At 40.5% G+C, this 23,546-nt stretch overlaps 1 protein-coding gene across 2 annotated transcripts in view; it reads right to left on the bottom strand.

Moving 5' to 3' along the window:
- The window catches only part of LOC135217187 (ileal sodium/bile acid cotransporter-like), a 93,578-nt gene that overhangs the window by 12,842 nt on the left and 57,190 nt on the right, over positions 1-23,546 (bottom strand). For both annotated transcript variants that reach the window (XM_064252908.1, XM_064252909.1), the window contains exons 2-7: positions 21,311-21,604; positions 19,247-19,453; positions 18,730-18,906; positions 14,179-14,401; positions 13,593-13,810; positions 12,884-13,033 (exon numbers count right to left, since the gene is read on the bottom strand). In XM_064252908.1, coding sequence (XP_064108978.1) covers positions 12,884-13,033; positions 13,593-13,810; positions 14,179-14,401; positions 18,730-18,906; positions 19,247-19,453; positions 21,311-21,577 — 1,242 coding nt within the window. In that variant the 5' untranslated portion in view covers positions 21,578-21,604. The remainder of the gene's footprint in view (positions 1-12,883; positions 13,034-13,592; positions 13,811-14,178; positions 14,402-18,729; positions 18,907-19,246; positions 19,454-21,310; positions 21,605-23,546) is intronic.

The raw sequence follows: 23,546 nt of genomic DNA, 5'->3' as shown, positions 1-23,546 counted from the left end.
TCAGTAGTTTTCTGTTCTCCGGTGTCACCGGAAACACTGTTAACTACTTACTACTAGCTCTACTGGATTCTTCGGTATGGTACATGGCAAAGAGAAGGCCGAGACAGGGATAATTCTACAACACCGGAACACTCCAGTGTTATGGCATATCAACCACGGACATAGTCCGAAAGGTTAACAATGATACTCATGTATCATTCCATTTACAGGCCACCCATTGTATGGAGACCGGCTGCAACGCTGTCCTCCAGGATCCCTGTGGGCACGATGTCTGCCGGATCCACGCTACCTGTGCAGTCCACCTAGACGGATCAGTAGTGTGGCACCATGAGAACTGTGTCACCTGCTACGATCTTGTGGAACGAGTCTCCTCTGAGGTAGGTGACTCTCCGGTGTGTACATGATAATACAAGGTGGGCCAATGTAATATATGTCATTGATATGCCTCCTAAGTTAAGTTACAATGTAATATGAGTTAAGTTTAAGTTTAACACTAACCCTTCTCTTACAGGGAGCTCAGTCGGTCTGGGACGCTGCTCTTTCCACCCTCAAGGTATGGGTGGGTGGTTTTGGACGGAACGTAGCCAAGGCAAAACCTTATATCCTCTCCTAAGAGATGGCTACTCTGATCTTCCCTGGGGGGAGGAGCACTGGCTACGTGGACCCCGAAGTGGCAGCTCCCCTGATCGCTTCGATTCAGGAAGCCGTTTCCCAGCCCCCAGAGGAGACATCTACGCAGGAGGTCACAGAAGAGGTTGTGGCACTGGATCTCGACGTCGAGCCCATGACGGTGGACGGCATGGGCAACGGTAAGGATGCTAGTGAGGCAAGTTTTGTAGGTGCTCAAGGCCTCCCCTTGAGCACATCTAGACCCTCTTCTCCTTCCTCTTATACCTCCTTCCAGGAGTTCTCCAAGGGATTTCTGTCAGCTGGATCGAAAACTGTCTCAGCAATCCCTAAAGTCAAGGGCAAGCGTGACTCTAAATTGCTGCCAAAGCCCCTGCCTAGAAAGCCAGGTACCAGCCAAGTCCGTAAAGCTCCGGCTCACCATCCCGGAGCGTACAGGGTCAAACATGAGTCTCTTTCCAAAGGGTCGAAGACTAAGTCTTCTAAGGAAAGAGCTCACTCTTCCTCCGCTGACCCTGTGGCATCCACCTCCAAAGGTGCGAAACCAAAAGTATTCAAGGAGAAGGCAGAATCCCCCTCCTTTGACCAGGAGGCATTCGCCTCCAACATGATGCAACAGATGGGCAACATGGTCGGAAACTTGGTAAACACCAAGTTCCAAGAAATAATAGAGAGGCTGGTCACACAGAACATAGTTGCAGGTCTCCAGCAAGGTGTAGCATCAGGGCTTCAGCAAGCCGGTCAAGCAGCCCAAGGCCCGCTAATGCCGGACTCCTCCATTCTTCCTCCCTTCCACCCAAGTAACCCATGGAGAGTGGCTTCATACGCACCTTTCTTGAACGGAATACTTACGATTGAGGGCTGCGGGACTCGAAGGATTGAGGACTTCGAGTTCCACCCGCCAGGGTTGCAAGCCCCTTTCATAGGCTATGTCCGCCTCACGGAATCTGCCTTGATAAGAGAGGATACGGTCCCAAAAGAGACGGTTATCCTCTCTCGGGACCAAGCACAACAAGCTTGGATCCGTAACCTAGAGGAATGGCAGTGTGTAAACACTAAGGTTATGACTTTCCAAAGTCCCTTCACAATTTTCACTGTGGACGAGGAGACTCCCATCCCATTCACATCTAAAGTGGCAGAACTCACTCTGCAAGCTGCAATGAGATATGAGCCTATGCCACAGCTCCGGGAGACGGAACCGACCTCTCTCCTACTCCCTGGAACAGATGACCTCTGGGTAGACCTCCCAGCCACCTTCTCGGTTGGGAAGCTAAAACCTGACTGTGCCATCTCTCTGTTTAGTGAGAGATTACCCAGGCTGTCTGATGGGCTCATCTAGACAGAATTCGATGCTAGAACCCGGCTTGCGAAATCCCTCAACGTACTAGTCATGACAAATGCAGCGGCTCTTATCTATGCACAGGAGCAGTTTTTCAAGATCATAGCTAAGGCACAATTGTCAAGTATGCAATGTGACTTATATGATTTTGTTGTGGCTAGGAGGAATTGCAGGAAGCATGTTCTAGCAGAATCCACAATCCGGCATGAGTCCAACAAACTCCTGGCCTCTTCAATATGGGGACCAGACCTTTTTCCAGCCTCAGCAGTGAACGAGGTACAACATGAGGCTGCTAGATATAACCAAAGTCTAAGAGTTCGGTGGGGATTGGTCTCCTAAAGGAAACTGGAGTCTTCCACATCAAATCCCAAAGCCAAGAAGAAGCCTAGGAAGTTCCAGCCCTTCCAGGCTCCTCAACAACAACAAACTTTGGTCCAGGCAGTGCCGGTTCCCCAACCTTCAACCTCTAAAACCCAACCACAACAGCCGCAGGCGTCATCCTCTTTTGCTGTCTCCCCGGCCTTCAACCTGACGTTTGAAAGCCAAGCGTTTCAGGCTTTCAATAGGTTCGGCAGAGGTAGCAGAGCTAGAGGCGCCTTTCATCAGCGAGGCGGCGGAAGGGCTACCAGCAGGGGCAGAGGTTCACATGGAGGGCGAGGAGGTCGCCCTCAGCAACCCAATGAGAACCTCCAGGTAAGAGGGAGGCTGTACCTCTTTCGTCAACATTGGAGGTTCAGCAATTGGGCCCAAAGTATTGTCCAAAGGTCTGGGTTGGAGTTGGATCCAAGGTCCACCCCCACCCAACACCTTCTATCAAGAACCAACAGCGGAATTGATAGAGTATTCCCGCGATCTCCTTCAAAAAGGAGTAGTGTCAAGAGTCAGACATTTAAAATTTCAAGGTCACTTGTTCAGCGTGCCAAAGAAAGACTCAAACAAATGAAGAATAATCTTAGACTTGTCCCGTCTAAACTTATTCATTCATTGCGACAAGTTCAGAATGCTGACCATTTTGCAGGTGCGGACCTTACTTCCCCGTGGGGCCGTCACCACCCCTACAGATCTTACAGATGCCTACTATCATGTCCCGATAGCAAGACACTTCCGCCCATTCCTAGGCTTCAAGTTAGGGAACCAAGCCTACTCCTTCAAAGTAATGCCATTCGGGCTCAACATAGCCCCCAGGATATTTACAAAGTTGGCGGAAACTGTAGTCCAGGAACTAAGATCTCAGGGAATCATGGTAGTAGCCTATCTGGACGATTGGCTCATGTGGGCCACAAGCATCGAAGCTTGCCGCAAAGCAACCGCCACGGTCATCCGCTTTCTGGAATACCTAGGATTCCAGATAAACAGGACAAAGTCCTGGCTAACCCTGGCATCCCGTTTCCAGTGGCTGGGAATTCAATGGGATTTGGATTCACATACTCTATCAATCCCGCCGTTGAAAAGGAGAGAAATAGCCAAGGCAACCAGACAATTTCTCAAGTGCAAACAGACGTCCCGGAGAAACCAAGAAAGGATCTTAGGTTCTCTCCAATTTGCTTCAGTGACGGACGTCCTGTTGAAAGCCAAACTAAAAGATATAAATCGAGTTTGGCATTCGAAAGCGAACAAAATATCCTGGGACAGACTAGCTCCGATTCCGGCGATCTTACAGAAGCGTCTCCGTCCCTGGACGGAAGTCAAGAACTTGTCAAAGACAATTCCACTACAGTTCCCTCCACCGGCCTTAGTGATCCACACAGATGCATCACTAACAGGTTGGGGCGGGTACTCACAGTACAAAAAAGAACAAGGAACATGGTCCCTTCCATTCTGACAGCTTCATATCAATGTGCTAGAAGCTATGGCAGTGTTCCTCACCCTGAAGAAACTTCGCCCAGCCAAGAAATCTCATATCAAGCTGGTGCTCGACAGTGCAGTGGTAGTGCACTGCATCAACAGGCGAGGTTCCAAGTCAAGCCACGTGAACCATGTCATGATAGCCATCTTTTCACTAGCAGGCAAGAACAAGTGGCACCTATCGGCCACTCACCTTGCCGGAGTAGGGAACGTGGTGGCGGATGCGCTATCACCTTTGGTTCCACTGGAGTCCGAATGGTCCCTGGACAAGAAGTCATTCAGTTGGGTCTGTCAGCTAGTACCGGGGCTTCAGGTAGATCTCTTCACCACAGAGTCGAACCACAAACTCCCTTGTTATGTGGCCCCCAACCTGGACCCTCTGGCTTATGCCATGGACGCGTTGGCTATAGATTGGAATCAATGGAAGAAGATTTACCTTTTTCCTCTGGTGAATCTTCTCATGAAAGTTCTGAATAAGCTTAGGACATTCAGGGGTCACATCGCTCTGATACCTCCCAATTGGCCCAAGAGCAATTGGTTCCCTCTTCTTCTGGAGTTGGGACTCCGCCCTCAATGGATTCCCAACCCCAGACTATCACAAATAGTGCAAACGTGGACTGTGTTCGCTTCCTCAGGAATTCAGAAAGCCCTAACTTTATGGACTTCATGAAGTTTGCAGCACAGAGGGATGCTGATATCGATCCTCAGAACATCATGTTCTTAGAATCTGATAAACGTGAATCAACCCTTCGTCAATATGATTCAGCAGTTAAAAAAAACTGGCTGCATTCCTGAGGGACTAATGCACAAACCATGACCACAAATCTTGCAATATCCTTTTTATCAGATCATTATTTGAAAAAGGTTTGGCAGCTAGTACCAATACTACTACCAAATTGGCTCTTAAAAAGATTTTCCAATTTGGATTCAAGATAGATTTAACAGATTCATACTTTACATCTATCCCCAGAGCTTGCGCCAGACTCAGACCTACTGAGAGGCCCAAGTCGGTGTCATGGTTCTTAAATGATGTTCTTAAGTTAGCCTGGGATACTAATAGTACCTCGTGTGACTATCTAGCCCTATTGAGGAAAACACTATTCCTCATAAGTTTGGCCTCAGGAGCCAGAATATCAGAACTGTCGGCTTTATCTAGTGACCCAGGTCATATAGAGTTTCTCCTTTCAGGAGAAGTGTTACTTTCTCCAGATCGCCAATTTCTTGCAAAAAATGAGGATCCATTAGATAGGTGGGCCCCCTGGAAGATTGTTCCGCTTCCACAAGACCCATCCTTATGTCCAGTCACTTCATTGAAAGCATACTTAGACAGGACCACCCTGATATCTTCTGGCCCTCTGCTCATTATAGAAAAAGGTGGCACTATTTCCCTAAAAGGAATTAGGCAACAAATTTTATATTTTATCAAACAAGCCAACCCGCAGTCCTTTCCACAGTTACATGATATTAGAGCTATAGCTACCTCAATAAACTTTTTCCAACATATGAAATTTGAAGATCTGAAGAAGTACACTGGATGGAAGTCTCCGACAGTATTCAAATGCCATTATGTTAAGTCCTTAGAAGCCCTTAAATTTCCAGCAGTAGCAGCGGAAAACACAGTTTCCCCCGATACTGCTGGAGATAGTAGTAAGTAGTCTAACTTATGTCTCTCCTTTGCCTTCTCCTTCCTACCGGCCTCATTAGTATTCTTGCCTTAGCCCAGCTACGTCACAGTCGTACTGGTCCTTGGATGTAATATATTGTACATATTGATTATTTCATAAATGCCTTTCATCTTAATGTATAATTACTGTGATGACTTGAAATTTGTCTAGTTTTAAGGTTGTATTGCCATTATGTTACCTGTTTGTAACTTAATCTAGATTATAAGCAACTAACCTTAATTGTTTTTTATTATCCCTTTATAGATATTTATGTACTTCCTCTTCCCAAGCTTGGCATTTTCTCTGGTACTATTTCACAGAGCGACACAGGCTGAGCCCAGAAAAGGGATTTTGACAAAGGAAAAAGCTATTTCTAGGCAAAGGACCTGTGTCGCCCAGTGAAATCCCACCCTTACCTTTTTCCCCCCCTGTATAGGCCAAGCTTGGGTGCTATCTGTAGGAATGACGTCAGAGGCGCTAGCCGTGACGGTAGCGAGTAGTGAGCCTTAGGTCGGCTCCTCTCTAGTTGAGGTTTTTTGATGTAGGAAGAGGCTAAATGGAAAAGGACCTGTGGTGGTGGCTTCACTCGCCCCAGAAACCATACCGACACCTTATAATAAAGGTGAGCGAGCCAGAATAATCTGGCATTTCCAATTTAGCTGTTCTCTGGTATTATAGCAATATTTTACCTTAGAAATAGTGCTAAAGGAACCTATTTCACTGGGTGACACAGGTCCTTTGCCCAGAAATAGATTTTTCCTTCGTAAAAATCCCTTTTTTCTAAAATTTGAAGCAAAGAACAAATGCTTAGCAAAGATTATGTGGAACAGTGTGAAAGGCATATAAATTAAAATATGCCCATTAAAATATTAAGAGTTATTGAAGGGGTAGAAGATCATTAACCAAAATAAGCATAAAGGTTGGTAAAACACCTTGACCCCACTGGACACCACTTGAGAAAGGCAATGGTACAGGAGCTTTACAAGGAAATATTGCAAATTTTAAAGTTCCCCTAACATACAAACCTGAAGGCCTTTACATAGGATTTTGCTTATGAATGCAAGCCAGAATGCCCGTTAACTTTCAAACAAGGTCGTTAGCTACCACCAGTAGAGATGGGAAGCCCTACCCACTCATCAGTCTGCACTCCACTTCGTCTTTCAGCCATGGTACCAGAATGAAGGGTGGCTGAAGTGACCTATAAATGTACAGACCTTCAGGTTTGTGTGGTAGGAACAATACAAATTACTTCAAAATTTGCAACTTGTTTCTACACAAAAACAAACCTTTGGTCTTTGCATAGGAGACTACCCTAAGGGTCAATTCTGGGTAAATTGCTGAACCAACTGGAGGTTCACCCACCAAGGAAAAACTCTGGTTTTGCAGAGCTGAGGAAGGAGTCCTATGCCTCTGGGCCGTTGAACATGTGGGATGTTCAACTGCCAGACTTCTGGGCTTGAATGAATGAGTTTGTGTCATTGTTCTAAAGTAAAAGGCTTGGATGAACCCATAGTTTCAGTGACAATAAAAGGCTAATCCAATAGGTTTGTTTTATTGTTAACCCCTCTCTCCCCTAGCTAGAGAAATGGGGAGGACTTGCATGTAAAAATCTACTCTAGATTATAGACAGGGTACTCAGTTACCTAGACTCACTTGCATGATGTGATCGCTCGCCACCTGCCTCTCTGCCCTATGATAGAGGACCTGGGAAAAAAAGTGTCCAAGAACCTGTGGGCAAAATCCTGAAGGTAGAAGGAAGTGAATATGGTTGTCAGGACCACACTCCCACCCTTAATACCTGTACAAAGAACTAACAAGTTCTTCCAGAATGTGAGAGCAGATCAATGCCCCTAACCTCGTGAGCTCTTGCTTGGAGCATACTCCTGTCCACCTCATCAGATGTAGAGTATGCTCACTTGATTGTCTCACAAAGCCAGAAAGAAATTGTGTTCTTGGACACCTCTTTCTTGGTCAAGCCAGTACTAACATAAGAGTTGTTGACACTCAGGCCTGAGCTCTAACTGGATGGTAGCATCTTGTCTTGATCAATACCAACAAACTCCTCTAAGGAGGGGATTGAAAAGGACTTGAATCTGGTGTCAGGGACTGATGGAGTCCAATGCCAGGGCAAGCAAGAACAGTCATGAAGGTCAGATCCCTGTCTAACAACTCTCGTAAAAGCTCATAGGGCGCACAAGTCAGGCTCTGTAAGACAAGTCACGTCCCACTCAGGGGGCCTGTGTTCCCTGGGAGGTGAAGACTGTTCAAAGCTTCTCAACAACACAGGCTTGACTAAGGGCAGCTCTGTAGACCTTAATAGCTGAGACAGAGGGAAGCTCCTCTTAGTGAAGAAAATTGAAAGTCTGCTATCTGCTGAAGAGTACCTCCAACTGGAGAGACCCTGTCGACAACACCAACCACAGAAGACGACCCATTTCCCCTGGTATACAACCACAGAGGATTTACAAAGGTATCAGACATCTCTGTTGCTGTGTTGTGAGAAAAACCTCTCTCTTGCAAGAGTCGCTGGATAGTCTCCAAGTGTGAGGTTACAGTCATCTTACAGCCTAGTGATACCTCTCTACATAAGGCTGGCACAGCAGGTTATGCCAAGGGGGAATTTCTCTAAGTACCTCAGAAAATAGAACTAGCAGGTTTGCATACCACTCGTCATGTGACTACTTGGGAGCCACCAGGGTCATCCTGAGATCTGGAGTGATCATGACATTGTTGATTACCCAACGAATCAGACAAAACAAAGGAAAGGCATTGGCCATGAGATTGTCCCATGGGTGCTGAAGGCATCTTTTATTGCTGCCCTTGGGTCCAGCATGACTGAACAGAACACCAGCAGTTTTCTGTTGTGCTGGGTTGCAAAGAGATCTATATTTGGGAGACCCAAAAGATCAAACAATCTTTCCGCAATGTCTGGATGTAGACAACTCTGTCACTATCGCCTGATCCTAGCAACTGAGCCTGTCTACCACTACATTCAAGTTCCCTGGAATGTTCCTGGCTGACAGCTCTACCCAGTGGGATACCACCCACCCATGCACCTACACCGCCAACATCCACAGCTGAAGGGAAACCAATCCCACCTGCTTGTTAATGTATACCTCTACTGTGGTATTGTTGCTGATCAACACCACAGAGTCCCCCATCACTCGATCCTGAAACTCTCCCAGAGCCAAAAATCCCGCTTTGAGTTCCAGAATATTAATGTGGAGGTGTCTGTCATTCCAGTTCCACACACCTGAAACCAGCATCTCAGTAGAGGGAGCACCAGCCACTCCTATTAAAAGGCTCCTGTCATCTAGCCACCAGGCTAAGTCCTTCCTTACTTACTCTAAGAGAGGAATCAGGAAGAACAGGAAGTCCCATGCTGAAGACCAAAACTCCCTCATTCCCCATTGAAGGCAACAAAGGTGAAGCCACTCCTCAGGGACCAGCTTCTCCAAGGACAACCTGTGACTGAGAAAGACTTGCCACTTCCAAGTTGGCTGCTCCTGTTGAGATAGGAACAACTGCCCTGCCTCTCTGAACTTGCTGATATGCAGACTTTTGCTGCTGTTGTATTTATCAGCATGCCCAGATACTTTACCTTCTACTTAGGTGTGAGATTGAACTTATTGAAATTAATCACTACTCTCAAGTTGTGACAAAATTAGAGAAGTTGGTCTCTGTCCTGGAGCAACTGTAGCCAAGAGCCTACCAGGACTAGCTAATCGTCCAGATACCTCAGAAGACACATCCCGTGTGAATGGGTCATGAGATTGTCCCCATGGGTGCTGAGACCAGGGTGAACACAGGTGAACACCTGGGGAGCAGTTGAGAGCCTGACAAAGTGCTCTGAACTGGAAAACTGCCTCCCTGAGGGTAAAGCAGAGGACTGGTGGATGGATATTTGAAAATACTCATCCTTCAAGTCCACCAAAAGCATGAAGTTGGACTCCCTGATGGCATCGAGTACTGACCGTACTGTTTCCATTTTGAACCAAGTATGGCGAATGAACTGGTTCAGGGGAGAGAGATCTATGACCAGTCTCCAACTACCCATTTTCTTCTTTACAAGAACAAGACAGCTGTAAAACCCCAGAGACCAGTTTATCACGACTTCTACATTGCCTCTCTTCAGCATCATCTTAATCTCTTCCAACAGGGTGAGGTCATTCAGCGAGCCAGGAACCTAAATCTGTAAGCAGACGGGGAACATTGATGAGGGGTGGTGGGAACTCAAAAGATACATATCATAACCAAAGGAATGCTTTCTTGTAGTAACGGGGTTCTTTATAATCTTTTGAAAAGGAATATTAAATCTGTTTCAACATGGAAAGATTACGCCTATGTAGTTCAGAAATTTATGCTTCTTATGAAAATTAATACAATTTAACTAAAAAATATAACCATTCTTGTAAAGGTTGGACAAAAATGGTGTTTGCACTTTTGGCATAGGCTCCACAGTTCCTTGGTTTAAACCAGATGGCTCTGTCACTCAATCAAAGGGAATGGCAACCCTCTTAGCTGTAGTTTTACAGCAAAGTTAAACTGCCAGTTAAGCACTTTGGTCCAAGGAAAATGGTAATCTTTTCTTGAACATCAAAGCTTCAGACTGTGCAAACAGAAATGGTATTTTGCCTCCAAGCTTTGTGAAAACTGCTGCTGATTACTTAGGTTGAAAATTGTCTTACTTTTCACAAGTAAGCCAGAATCTTTCTTTTGCATATTTGGATAAGTAGTTCACAAGTTAGCCAGATTCTCTCTTTTGCATTTTTGAATAAGCAGTAATGTTGTTCCATTGGGTAAATGTGGTTGGGTAGCCCCTGCTGCCCTGATGATTATGTACTGCCCTACTTCCATATATATATATATTTCAGTGTCTAGTACTTTTGAGCATCTGTTACCAAAACACTTTTAAGACTATGCTTCAAGTAGCATCGGTTCCATAGTTTGCTGTTTGCTTTTTCAAGGCTTGGATTACATATTGTGACTTTTTTTTTTTTTTTTGTCAATTTCCAGTGTTGTAAAGAAATTCTTAGGTTCTTGTCACAGTTTGTATAACTTGTCTTGACTTCTGTGCTGCTTCTGACCATGTTAATCATGGAGCCCTTGTTTTCAAACCTTAGAGATGGGAGTTGGTGAACCATTACTTAGTATTTTCACTTTTTAACTCTTGCCAAATAGATTGCAGGGAGCTGTTGTTGATAAGCACTTTGGCGAATACAGGAAGGTAATCACTCGTGTTCCATAGGGTAATGTTCTTAGACAAACCTGTAGTCGGTGAATCCTTTAACAGCAATTTAGCCATAATTAGTGATATTAAACTAAGTGGAAGGAAGTTAAACCATAAAAAAAACTTAAGTATGGTTGTTAGCAGGCTTAGAAATTAAATCTATCCACTCTGATCCTTTTATGAAGTGTTAAATTCTCACAGCTCATATAAAATTCTAGGTGTTACTATTGATTGCAGATTCACATATCTGGTCTACTTTTTCTTCAACTGCCCAAAAGACTGGTATATGCTGCAATTCTTTTATTCTCCCATGTTTTGAATTCTATTCCCATCTTTGGTCTTAAACAGCTGAATCATTTCTTAAACAATTGGACATAAACTTGAGTTCTACCAACTTTCTTATTATGTACTGATCTTGATGTTAATATCTGGCAGTCATTCAACTGACTCATTGTGCAAGCCATACTACAAGATATTCCATGCTCATAATCATCCTCCGCAATCCAATCTTTTAAATTACACCACTTAGCATTAGATGTACAATTAATTCAAACAGAAGTACAATATGGTACAAAATAAAATAAATGATAGAATATGGACATCATCTAAGTGATGCAAATGTTTACAAAGTATGGAGACCATCAACCACCTCACAAGTTAAAATAGCCAACCACGTAGAGGCAAGCAGTACAACAATACATACAAGTAAATTTTCTGGGAAAAAAAAATGTTGAGTTGCTCTGGTACTTTGGTAAGGATTGACTGAGTGATACAGATTTAAAAAGCAGACTTATCATTGATAAATAAATCATACACACACACACACACGTAAATATATATATATATATATATATATATATATATATATATATATATATATATATATACCGTACCATATATTTGTGTGTGTACCAGTGGAAACCTATCAAGAGTCTAAGCATTATCTGAATTCATAATTACCACAGTGGAAGTCGCTGGCTCTACTACTGACCTACCACAACCTGTTTTGGTTTGTCGTCCAACTGTTTGATATGCATTACTTCCACTATTCTATGTAGAAATCATCAAACTTCACACTTCCCAATATGATGACAAATTCGTTTTTAAATATCTCCATCACTAGTTATCTTTACCTCTTCAATCTTCCACTTTTCTTAAGATGGCTACATAGCTCTTTTCAAGGTTGGGAACAAATACCTTAGCCTTTCCCTCTCTTAGGCTGCCTTTACACCAAGCGAGTCAAATAGAGTAAAGTCAAGACCAGTCATATGACTCAAGTAATTATGAATCAGCACCGTTCCCACTGACTGAGTCAGAAAGTCAGAATCAAGCTCAACAGGGACTAGATGCCTGCAAACACTCTCACTGAAATATCAGTGTTGCTGTGGCTGAGGGGCGGCGAAGGCGTGGGTATAGGTGTCACAGATTATGGACTCATGAAATTAACGTTAAAAGCCAGAGTCTGGAAGCTTTGGACATCTATTCCCAGACCGGATAAACAATACAGAGAAGTTTTATGACCTTCTTCAGAATGACAACTGAACAATTTGAAATGTTAGTGAAGTTAACTGCCCCCTACATAAGAAAGCAAAACACCAATTATCGACGTGCACTTTCAGTTAAGGAAAAAATTACCATTTTCCTAAGGATTCATAGTGCTCACCTCTCAGCGGACCCGCCGTGACTAATGGAAAAATGGGTCCACCCGAGTCACTGACTGAATCGCCTTGACTTGCCTCCACTCGGCATGACTCAACTCACTTGGTGTAAACTCTCCCATTTGAATTAATGTGACTATTCAGGAAGTCACGAATAGTCTTGATTCTTCTTGACTTGACTCGACTCGACTCACTCAGTGTAAACGCAGCCTTACTCAAGACAACTTTGCCACTCAAGAGGTCCAGCACTCTCTGCACCAAGTTTCAGATTAACTAGAATTCAATATAATCCCTTTTTGCAAAATTTTTCTATCAGGTTCAGCATTAATCTGGATTTCTATATGATCAGATTAATTTTAAGTTATCCTTTCAATTACATAAAAATAACTAAAACAATACAATAGGCTAGACATTAAGAAACCAGTTTTGAATTCATTCCAGTTTACACTCTCATGCAGCTTAAAATCATTAGTCGTGCAAACTAGTATAGTACAAAATATAAAGACCAAGGTATAGAAACCTTAATAACTCCAACTGCAAGGCCTGTGTTCTGGATTCCTGTTTCGATGCTGATGGCAATGACCTCCTCCCAACTCCGACGAAAGAGGATTGCTACAACAGCTCCAAAGGTGAAACCCAGCCAAGGTAGGGCAAAGCCAGCTATAATCACCTGAAATGCAATAGTTCTATAATGATAAACACAGAAAAAACCTGGTGACAAGTTTAGCAACAACAACACTGATAATTTCCATATCAATAATAGATATAAAATCATTTTGGACAAAATGCTATGGGTATCCATGTATTTTTGTGTGTGGGGCAGTGAGTCTACATGTACAGGTAAAAAATTCTAGGCTAAAGTTCCCATCATCCATATCAGTGCCAGTCCCATCCCACTGGCCCACATAGGAGTATGCAGTTTAAAGTACCTCAATCCAAGGTTAAGATGGTGGATTATGTCCCTCCACTCGTGACTTTCAATCTCTTCTAACTCTTAAATTACCACTACTTTTAATAATTGGAGAATACATAATCATTTCAAAATTTACTTATCTCTGAAACTACATAAGATAACTAATAGTAATATGAAATAATATTCAGATTTCTAATAATTACTTTCACGAAAACCATTCAAATCTTTGCAAAAAATTTTTCCTTAAAAAGGAGTTCATTCAGCATGAAGTGGTTTAAATCTCCTCAATGGCAAGAACAGTTCTGATAGCACCTACCTTCCAGGTGAAGTAGCTGAAGATGTACAGGTTGATATAAACGCCTAATGTTGATGCAAATATGATGAAAATGATTGCCACAGGAGTGAGCATTTTTTTCAATATTCCAGCAGTATTGGGAAGATACTTTTTAATCAAGACACCAACTGCACAAGGGACAATGAGACCCACTACCATACCGGCTATTTGATTGTAAGGAAGCTCACTAAAGTTGCCATCTGTAATAATCATGAGGGAATTCATGGACTTGATATACAGTATAACCAAAGTTTACTGTCTCAGTTTGTAATACAATTTAACCTAGTGCAAAGGTGTCAGACTTTATAGACATTTAATTCAATACGCAAATATTTCTTTCTCACATTTTCCAACTTTTTATGTAGTTATTTAATCAGATTAAAATGCACAAATGTGAAAAAAAGCATGAACTGCTTTCTTATATACAATGGGATGGCTATATTAATTTTATAAAAAATGCTGCAGATGGGTGAACATCCAACATATGACTGAATATATATATATATTTCTGATGCATAACTGAATATACAGTTTAATAATAAAATACAGTAGAGGGAGGATTACATACCACGAAAAATAGTGGTCGCAAGGGCATAAACCCACATAGGCAAGGCGCCAAAGGCAACTATGGTGGAGACCAACGTCATGGTGACAGAGAGGTCAAGGGAGCCTCCCAGCAAGTAGGTCCAGAGATTGGACCCACCTCCACCAGGAGAGCTTCCAATCATGAAGAGTCCCAACCACTGCGCAGGGGAGTCATAGAACAAGATATACCCCAACACATACGATGTCTGAGAACGAGAAAGATTACAAATTTCTGAAATATTTAAAAAGCCTACAAGAATGTCTCATAACAATTGGCCACACTACTGCATTTTGATAGGAGAGTCGTTTACCTTTTATCAAATTTAAGACAAGAAAATCTTAGAACACAAATGTAGTACAAAAATTTATCTTTAACACAACATCCGACTGAAATACTCAAGTCCAGATACTATTTAGGTAGATCTCATTCATGGAAAAAAATATCCAAAATGCATAACTTCCTTCTCTGTTTCCTTAAAAATAATTTGTGGAAGGCTACTAACAATTTCTTTGTAAAAGGGCAAAAATTAATATTGTTTATCTATATGTAGGTCTGGGATCACCATTTGTCACTACTCATCTTCTTTGGATGCTGAAAATCATAATTTAATTTTACTTCATGATTTTAGGCCTACCTAAGATCTCCATGTCAGCATCCCAGATTTGGTCACATTCATTTAGGAACTTCCCTGATACTTATAATACACAGGTGCATATGCCATCAGCGGCATCTATCAATCTGTAGTTTATAAATAAAAAGTAATTTCTAAACTGGAATTGAACAGGCAATATTTATTCACTGTTTCAGGCCTACATCTATTTCAATATTTTTGGTGGTTGATACTGCTCAAAATCCAATGGAATACAACTCACCATTATAGTAACATACATCGTGCATCCCCGCTTTTGTTTTATTTCATCATTACTTTTCATCTCAACGTTCACTTAAGCTTGTCATTTAAGTTTGTGTGCTTAAAAACCAGTAATTATGGAATATCTAAATAAAATCTGACTGTAATTCTTGCCTTTTTCTGTTTATGGTATATACTTTTTTTTAAATTACTAGCATTCTCTTGGTTTTCCTTTATTCTTAACACACCAACACCACGAACATGGAACTAAACATTGGAATGATAACAAATAGCACTAGTCAAAGGACTTCTCTTGAAATATTATGTCCTGTGGGACTTCAATGATTAGACCATGGCACCTATTTGGGTACCTTAAGTAGGTTCCAAATATCAAGAAAATCATTGCTGGAGATTACAGAGGGGTGGCATATGGCGGCCATCTTGATTTTCAAAATTGGTGCCAATATGTCAATTGTCAAAAACAAGAAATAAAGTTGGGAATGTTCTAGAACGTTTATACTTGTTACCACCGCATATTTTTATTAAAAAATGATGCAGGCATACATCTAATGTAACATGAAGGTTAGCAACCCTTTTGTTTTTCAAAATGGCCACCATTTATTATGATTTTGTACGTTTTGTGTTATATTATCAATAGTGCATGCAGATGGTATTTTAGACTTGATACTCTATATTAGAGCAGTGCGTACTGCCAATTGGAAACTGCACCATGACGTTACAGAGGCCTTTGCCAAGTACTACTTCGCAAATGATCAACTGAACTATGCCCGACTTATTCCTCTTTACTTGGCAGACATGCATGCAATAGCTCAATCAGACCCTGAAATCTAGATGGAGTTATGGACAGCAATTGGGATGTTAACAAGAACACCATACATACCCTTTTGTGTCATTGGTCCAGATCATGCACTGGAACAAGTCAACAGGTGTATGAAAGTATCACTTTAAATGAGTTTGCCCGCACCAAATTCTTCCTTGTAGTAGCTCAACTTACACTGATAGCAATGGAAGCACACCATCGCTGGTATATGCCCAGGCAAAGCTAAGCTGCATCATGAACACAAAAATGGACATTTAAGGCTTTAGGAACAGAATGTTGAGGACCTCAGTCACCTCACACAAAGCATAGAACCTTTCATGAATCCATTTGAAAATGAGCATGATCAAGTGATCAACTTGGTCACAAAAGCAGTTATGTCAGACAGCTATTAACAAGTGTGCAGATATTGGAGCTGAGAAACTTGCACAGTTTGTTAAAGAAAGGATAACAACAGGACAAGTGAATCTCTGGGCCCCAATGAAAAAGCAAAAGCTCCAGATGTGGTCTTTCAGCAGGGCTTAAAGTCAGACTCAAGAGTGACGATTAGATTATTGAGCTCAAAGACGACATGGTACTATTTTCCCGCTGACTGTTTCAAAAGCAAGAGATATCAATCTATAAGAAGCAGTTGGAACATACGAATTTTCCATTGTGCCAAGGTCCATGTTTGCAGCTGATGGGTCCATGTATCATGTTACCTCGAAGAGCGATTTGATGTCGATTCTTGAAAATTCACCTGTAGACAGTAGTGAGAATTTGGATAATAGAGAGGGTGTGCCATCTGAAAATACAAAACGTGTTGCAATTGTGGATGGAATGGGAGACCTCAAAGCTCTAGATAAGCCAGAATGGGTCAAAACATGCAATGACTTAGCAAATTGTTTCAATAAATGCCATTTGGAAAAATACAGTGATTATGATGAAGTACATTTGGTTGTTTATTGTTATGACACCAGTGCACCTTTGAAAGCAACAACACGTGAAAAAAGACTGGCAAGCGCCAAAGCCATACCATATCGCATCACAGATATAACATTTATTGCTAAGACCAGCATGAAAAGTGCTTGCCCGTGTAAAAACAAAAGATGAATTTACTACATATCTAGCAGACAAAAAAGTTTCTGTATGCTAAGGCAAGTGGCAAGCCTCTTATAGAGACTTGGCATAATCAATCAAAGGCCACACAGGGAAATTGAAGGCCTTTCAAACTCCCAAGAAGAAGCAAACACCAAGCTTATCCTGCAGTGTAAATGCCACACAAAATGGTGCCACATCTTTTAAAATTTATTCGCCTGACACAAACGTCCTTGTACTAGCCATTAGGCGTTACCCATTTCTTTGTAGAGACACATGTTTCATCACAGGAGTTGGTAAGAACCGTAGAGTAGTCCACTTGCTCCAATCTTCAATACTTTGGGTCCTAATAAGGCTGCCTCTTTCCTAGGTTTCCATGCATTATCAGGTGCAGAGGTCACTGGACGATTCGCTATCAAGTGAAAGTTGACATTTTGGAAAGTGCTGAAGGAGCTTGACGCCAACGATGGCAAGGTTCGTGTACTTTCTCAGCTTGGTGTGGCAGAAAGACCATCTGAATCAACCATCAGTGCCACTGAAGCATTTATTTTCCTCATGCAGAAATAGCAAATGTAGCAGACTTCGGTTGGTGGCTTTTCAAGAAAAAAAGCATATTCTGAAGGTCTCCCTCCTACCAGAGCTGCACTTCTACCAGCTATAATGCAGGCACACTACCAGGCAATGATTTGGTACACTGACATCATTGCAAATCCAGAGCTACTGAAGCCTGATGACTATGGGTGGAATTTAACAGATGGAAAATACAAGCCAGTAATGACACCGTTGGCACCGGATCCTGATAATTTATTTGGTCAAGTGCAATTGTTCCAAGTCAAGATGTTCAACCAGTGTGCAAATGCAGAACGAATAAACTTTCATGTGCTGAACTGTGCAGATGTTCTACTGAATCAGACGAGTATGATAATGCAGAATGTGAGGATGAAGCTGCCCTCGCCCTATCAGATGATGGGGATGATGAATAATATGAAAGCTAGTGAAATGAATGTTATGAATATTCAGATAAATTATGATCAGACCAATTTGGCTAACAGTATAGATAAACTGTTGGAATTTTCTTTAGGCAATGTATGGCAGCCATATTGGGTTTATGGCAGCCATGTTTGCTTTTTGGCAGCCATATTGGCTTTTTACTGCTAACAACAATGTAATCAGCAACCCATATATAACAACCAGAAATAACTTTAAGTTACCAAGTTGTTTCCTGAAGTGTGCAAAATTCTAAATATGAGTCAGCACTGATGGTGGCCATTTTGTATACTGAATGTGGCTATTTTAAATGTTTTGGCAATGTATTTTAAAAAGACAGACTCAAATAATTAGTTATAAATCATGTTGAGTGAAAATAAATGCATTATTGGACTATAAACAGCAACTATTAATGGAAAGAGGCCCGAAATGGCGGCCATTTTGAAATTCAAGACGGCCGCCATCTGCGACCCCTGGGAAATCTCCAGCAAAGGTTTTCTTGTTATTTGGAACCTACTTAAGATATCTCGATAGGTGTCATGTTCTAATCATAAAAATCCTACGGGATTACATAAGCCCCCAGACTATACTTGATTGCAGTGCTCCTCTCCTCTAAGATTTATAATGAGTTCTCGATTTAGTCTTCAACCTTTTTCTTAATACTCCTTATGATATTAAGTCAAAATATGAGAGAGAGAGAGAGAGAGAGAGAGAGAGAGAGAGAGAGAGAGAGAGAGAGAGAGAGAGAGAGAGGGGGGGGGGGGGGGTGAGATCAACTTACAATGGGCATGAAGAGGTATTGTGAACACAGTCCTATGGCAGGAGCAACGGGTTTTTTAAGAACTCTCTTGATGACCTCAGTGTCGATGGCGCATCCCATATTGACATAAGCAATGGCTACGAGAGTGATCATTCCGATAGTGAAGATTAAATCCCACAGCTTATCAGATCTCTGAACCTAAAGAAATAATCATGGATTAAACAGTAACAGTAATGTTACGTGAGAGATACCATACAACGTACAGTAATTAGCAACTACCAAAGTATGGAGTAACTTTTCAATATACTGTTTTATGAAAGAGCATATGAATAATATAAGTTTACAACGAGAGTTATTTATTATGTTAACCATCAGAGAGGCTGACAAAACAAGTTTACATTAATACAGTAACATTTAAGAGGAAAGAATTTTGTTAATAAAACGGTAACAACCTGTATGTTCCAGGCCTTTCAGTTTTTAGAATCGTTTATATCTTAGCAAGGCTTATATAAAAAAAAGAAGAAGAATGCTAGCATACTTTCACAACGTAGAATCTAGTGGCTGCTAGATCCTCTCCTTGACTGTCCTTCAACAAGATGATGATCTTTGAAAATCCTAAGAAAGTTCCTGTGAGATTGAAGGACCCTGTCCATCGGCCGTCATCGCCCTTGGCAAAATCTGAATTATCTACTCTCCACTGATCAGGAGACACATTAATATGACCGAAGTTATCAGGGCTGATTTCCTAGAAAAAATAAATAAATAAATAAATAAATTACATGAAAAGCCCTCCATGCTTAACCATAGAAAAGAAGGATTCTGGCTTAAACGACAGTTTAAAATCACGCATGTTATCGCAGTAGTAGAGCATGAAGTTCTTTACAATATAACATACAAACCAACCAACAAGCAACAACATGAAAGAAAATAAGTTTGAAGTTCCTCTTCTCCAAGTATACGAATGGCAGGCGGTAGCCTCTAACCACGTAAAGTCCATGAAAAATAATCATAGAGGTCCCCAAAGTCTAATAGTGGCAGAAGCGTCAGTGGGAAAACCTAGCCTCTACAAATGCACCGTGGTGCGCTGATTTCAGTGGTGTACTTCATCAAGATAAATTTCGTAAAGTTTTTTCCCATCTGTTCCCCCGCCTGTGGTATTTGCGTATGGTAACACTGTGTCCCGGGCTTTAGTTACATTCAGCTCACTTTCAACAATAAGAACGGTATCTTAATTAGTATATTAACGGTGTAATTTGCATACAGTACATTAATGAAACACTTTCCAGTTGCAAATGTACACCCAGATATCCTTTTATTTACCTAAAACTTACACATAGCGAACCTATCTAAAGCCCGGGACGCAGTGTTACCATACGCAAACACCACAGGCGGGTGGACAGATAAAAAAAAAAAAAAAAAGAAAGAAAAAAAAAAAAAAAGTACAGTTAAAGCTCTTAATGTTATAGTCAATTTCGATAAAAAGGAAAAAAAAAAAACCTAGCTGGCATTTACCTAACAAAAATTTGAATATAAATTTATTGTATATCTTGAATCTGCGCAAAGGTAAAATCATATACACATGACCTGGGATGATGGGCTAACCTTCACAGCAGAATAATGAATTTTACTCTGATACATTTTCATCTGGCCAATGTATGTCCATTCTGAATGACTGACCTCGGCGCTTGAAGTATTGTGGACTGAGAGTTACGTTAAGAATACCATCATGACAACCAAATGTTTACCAACCATTACTCAGCTAGATATGTATTTATGCTTACCAGGAATAATAAACTTGATACTGAAGGGCTTTACAACAAGCTAATAAACATCACTATAAAACACCTGATGAGGAAACTAAATATGTGACTTCGTATTAAGAGTTAGTCTATCATAAATAAGAAACCCAAGTTGTTAAAGAACCTTTAGATATAAAAGCATTTAAATGCAATGCAACAAAAATATGAATGTAGGCCAACTTTAACTAGTTCTAAAAAATTATCTGGACGATCTTATTGATCTACAGAATGTAACCTAGAAAATACTACTATTCAAAAAAATTACCGAAAAAATACGAATACTCTGGAAAAACAAAGCATTTTGTTCAGGGCAAAAGTTACCCTGGAAGAGCCATTTGAAACTCTCTCCGCCCAAAATGTTTACCATTGCATACATTTTCCTCTTAAACCAAAAAGGAAAAAGTTACAAAGATACTACTCTTAGGGTACCACAGAAATCAATATTTGAATATTACCTAATATTTAGTCACGCTGAACAAATTACAGTCTAACTGAAAAAGTGAAGCCCTTGCTCGAATAAAACAGAGTATAATGGGTTTGCAGAAAGAATGTGTCTTTATTTTTCCTCAAGTAAATAAATAAATAAAAAAAACTCTAGGTTCCTGAACTGATGACTTAAGATTTCCTGATTTTATGGACAACACTGCCATATTTGTAAAATTTTACAGAGATGAAAAGTTTATCTGAAATCTGGCCATTTTTAGTAGAACAAACATTCAATGTAAAATTACCAAAACTATACCGAACACCTGAGCACAAGAAATTATTCGACTTTACCCCGGAAAAAAAGTGAAAATAAATACCTGAAGGATGACTTCTTCCGTTCCGAGGGGCAGTGGATCGTCGAGAAAGAAGGTGATACGCATGGAATCTCCATCTGTAATATCTATAAGGTCTATGGGAGTGTTATTGAAGAAGAGTTCCACCCCGTGCGTCAGATACAATTCTTCACCAAGCCCTGACCTTGGCTTCCGTGCGACAGATTCGCTCATTTCTTTCTCCATAGCAACGACGAATACTACCCACACATGGAATAAGGCAGCGTTTGCCCAAAATCTTCGGGAAGCCATGACCAATTGACTCTGACGAAGGTATATCTGAAAAAGGGGGAAACAATATCACACCTGAGGACAGAGTGGCAGAAAGGTTTACTCATAAGTTTTCTGTACGTCTGTCTTACACACACACACACACATACGTACACGTGCGAAACAACGATATACATCAGGTATCAAGAACCAACTTATTCAAAATTATTCTTCAAAAAGCATACTACCATAATTCTGTAGGAGAAAAGTTTCTAATAAAAAATTAGTCTTCTTATTTCCAATGAAAGTATGACTTCCTAGATTTAGAATAGTTTAATTTCCCTTTTCTTCATTCGAGTGATTCACAAGTCAACTAAACCCGTACCAAAACAAAACGCCTTTAACAAGCTATATATATATATATATATATATATATATATATATATATATATATATATATACTACATATATATATACACACACACATATATATATACATATACATATATATATATATATATATATATATATATATATATATATATATATATATATATACATATATATACCGAGGGACGTTTATAGCATTGCTAGGAAATGTCCCTTCGTCCTTTTCAGCAAGCGTCTATAACATTCTTTAAGTATTTTTCACTGTACCAAAGCCATGCATCGTGGATATCGGATTTCTTCAGTTTGGAAAACTTAGTCTAGCGACAGAATAACCTGAGTTGTACACCTAATAGAAAAAAACTGATGATTCAGAACAGGTTATGAAGGTTGGTCGCTTTCAAATCAGGAGACTTTGCGTTTCACTCTCCCAGATATATAGAGACGTACTCTAGTACACACGTAAGTCAAGTCTACATAATTCAGTTTCGAAATGGACGAGGAAGAGTAATTTCTTAGAAAATGAGAGAAGTATGTGAGCAAAAGTATTTTTGTTAGCGTAAATGTAATATATATATATATATATATATATATATATATATATATATATATATATATATATACGTACATAACATACATAATTGTATATTATATTATAAATTATATAATATATATATATCTATACACACACACATACATATATATATATATATATATATATATATATATATATATATATATATGTGTGTGTGTGTGTATACACACACACACTCACACATATATATATATATATATATTATATATATATATATATATATATATATATATATATATATATATATATAGTGTGTGTGTGTGTGTATTTGAATTAGGAGGGTGTAAGAATTGTCAACCTACAATATCTTTGAATATAAAAAGCTCCATATATACGGCCATTACATACATACATCATATGACTGGTAAAAATGTTCTGTAACAACAGAATTCCATCTACTAAAAGGAGCCCATTAAAACACCAAAATATAGAGAGGGAAATAATATATTTCAGAGATTGCCGTCTCCCTCTTCAGGTAGATGAACGAGAAAAGTTTACAGAAAAGGTGGCATTTACACCAAGAGATCCATCCACAGGTAAGCCAATTTAGGTCACTCCCGCTGATAATCTTCCTTTAATCTTCTTAAGTGTTGGTTGAATCAAAATCTTGTCGATCACATCTGAATCCCATGCTCCTTTTGAGATGTTCATTACCTGCCTCTCTTTAATTAAGGCCAATTCCATCATTTGACTTTTGTACTGGCAGTTGCTGCTATAAATAGATATAGAGCATGTTAGGTTGCCAGTTAGTGAATTTTGAACGAAATCCTATGGAAACATGTCGCATGAGATTTGAGCATCATTGTACAAGAAAGTTGCCCTTTATGAATTCATGAGCCAATGCCGAGTGCCTACATTCCTGAGTCATCATGTTCCTCAGGTGAACAGGCGACTGTCAGGCATAATTGGTGTTGTTACAGGCAAAATGTGGGATCAGCTCCATTAGTGCCTGACAGTAGAGACAACACAGCTCTTGTGGTATTTTGCCATGTTTTGTCACAGTGCTTCCATGCCAGCGCCTTAATCCAG

This window comes from Macrobrachium nipponense, chromosome 7 (assembly GCF_015104395.2).
Source record: "Macrobrachium nipponense isolate FS-2020 chromosome 7, ASM1510439v2, whole genome shotgun sequence".
Classification (NCBI taxonomy): Eukaryota; Metazoa; Arthropoda; class Malacostraca; order Decapoda; family Palaemonidae; genus Macrobrachium; species Macrobrachium nipponense.
This window is presented reverse-complemented; position numbering and strand designations above follow the sequence as displayed.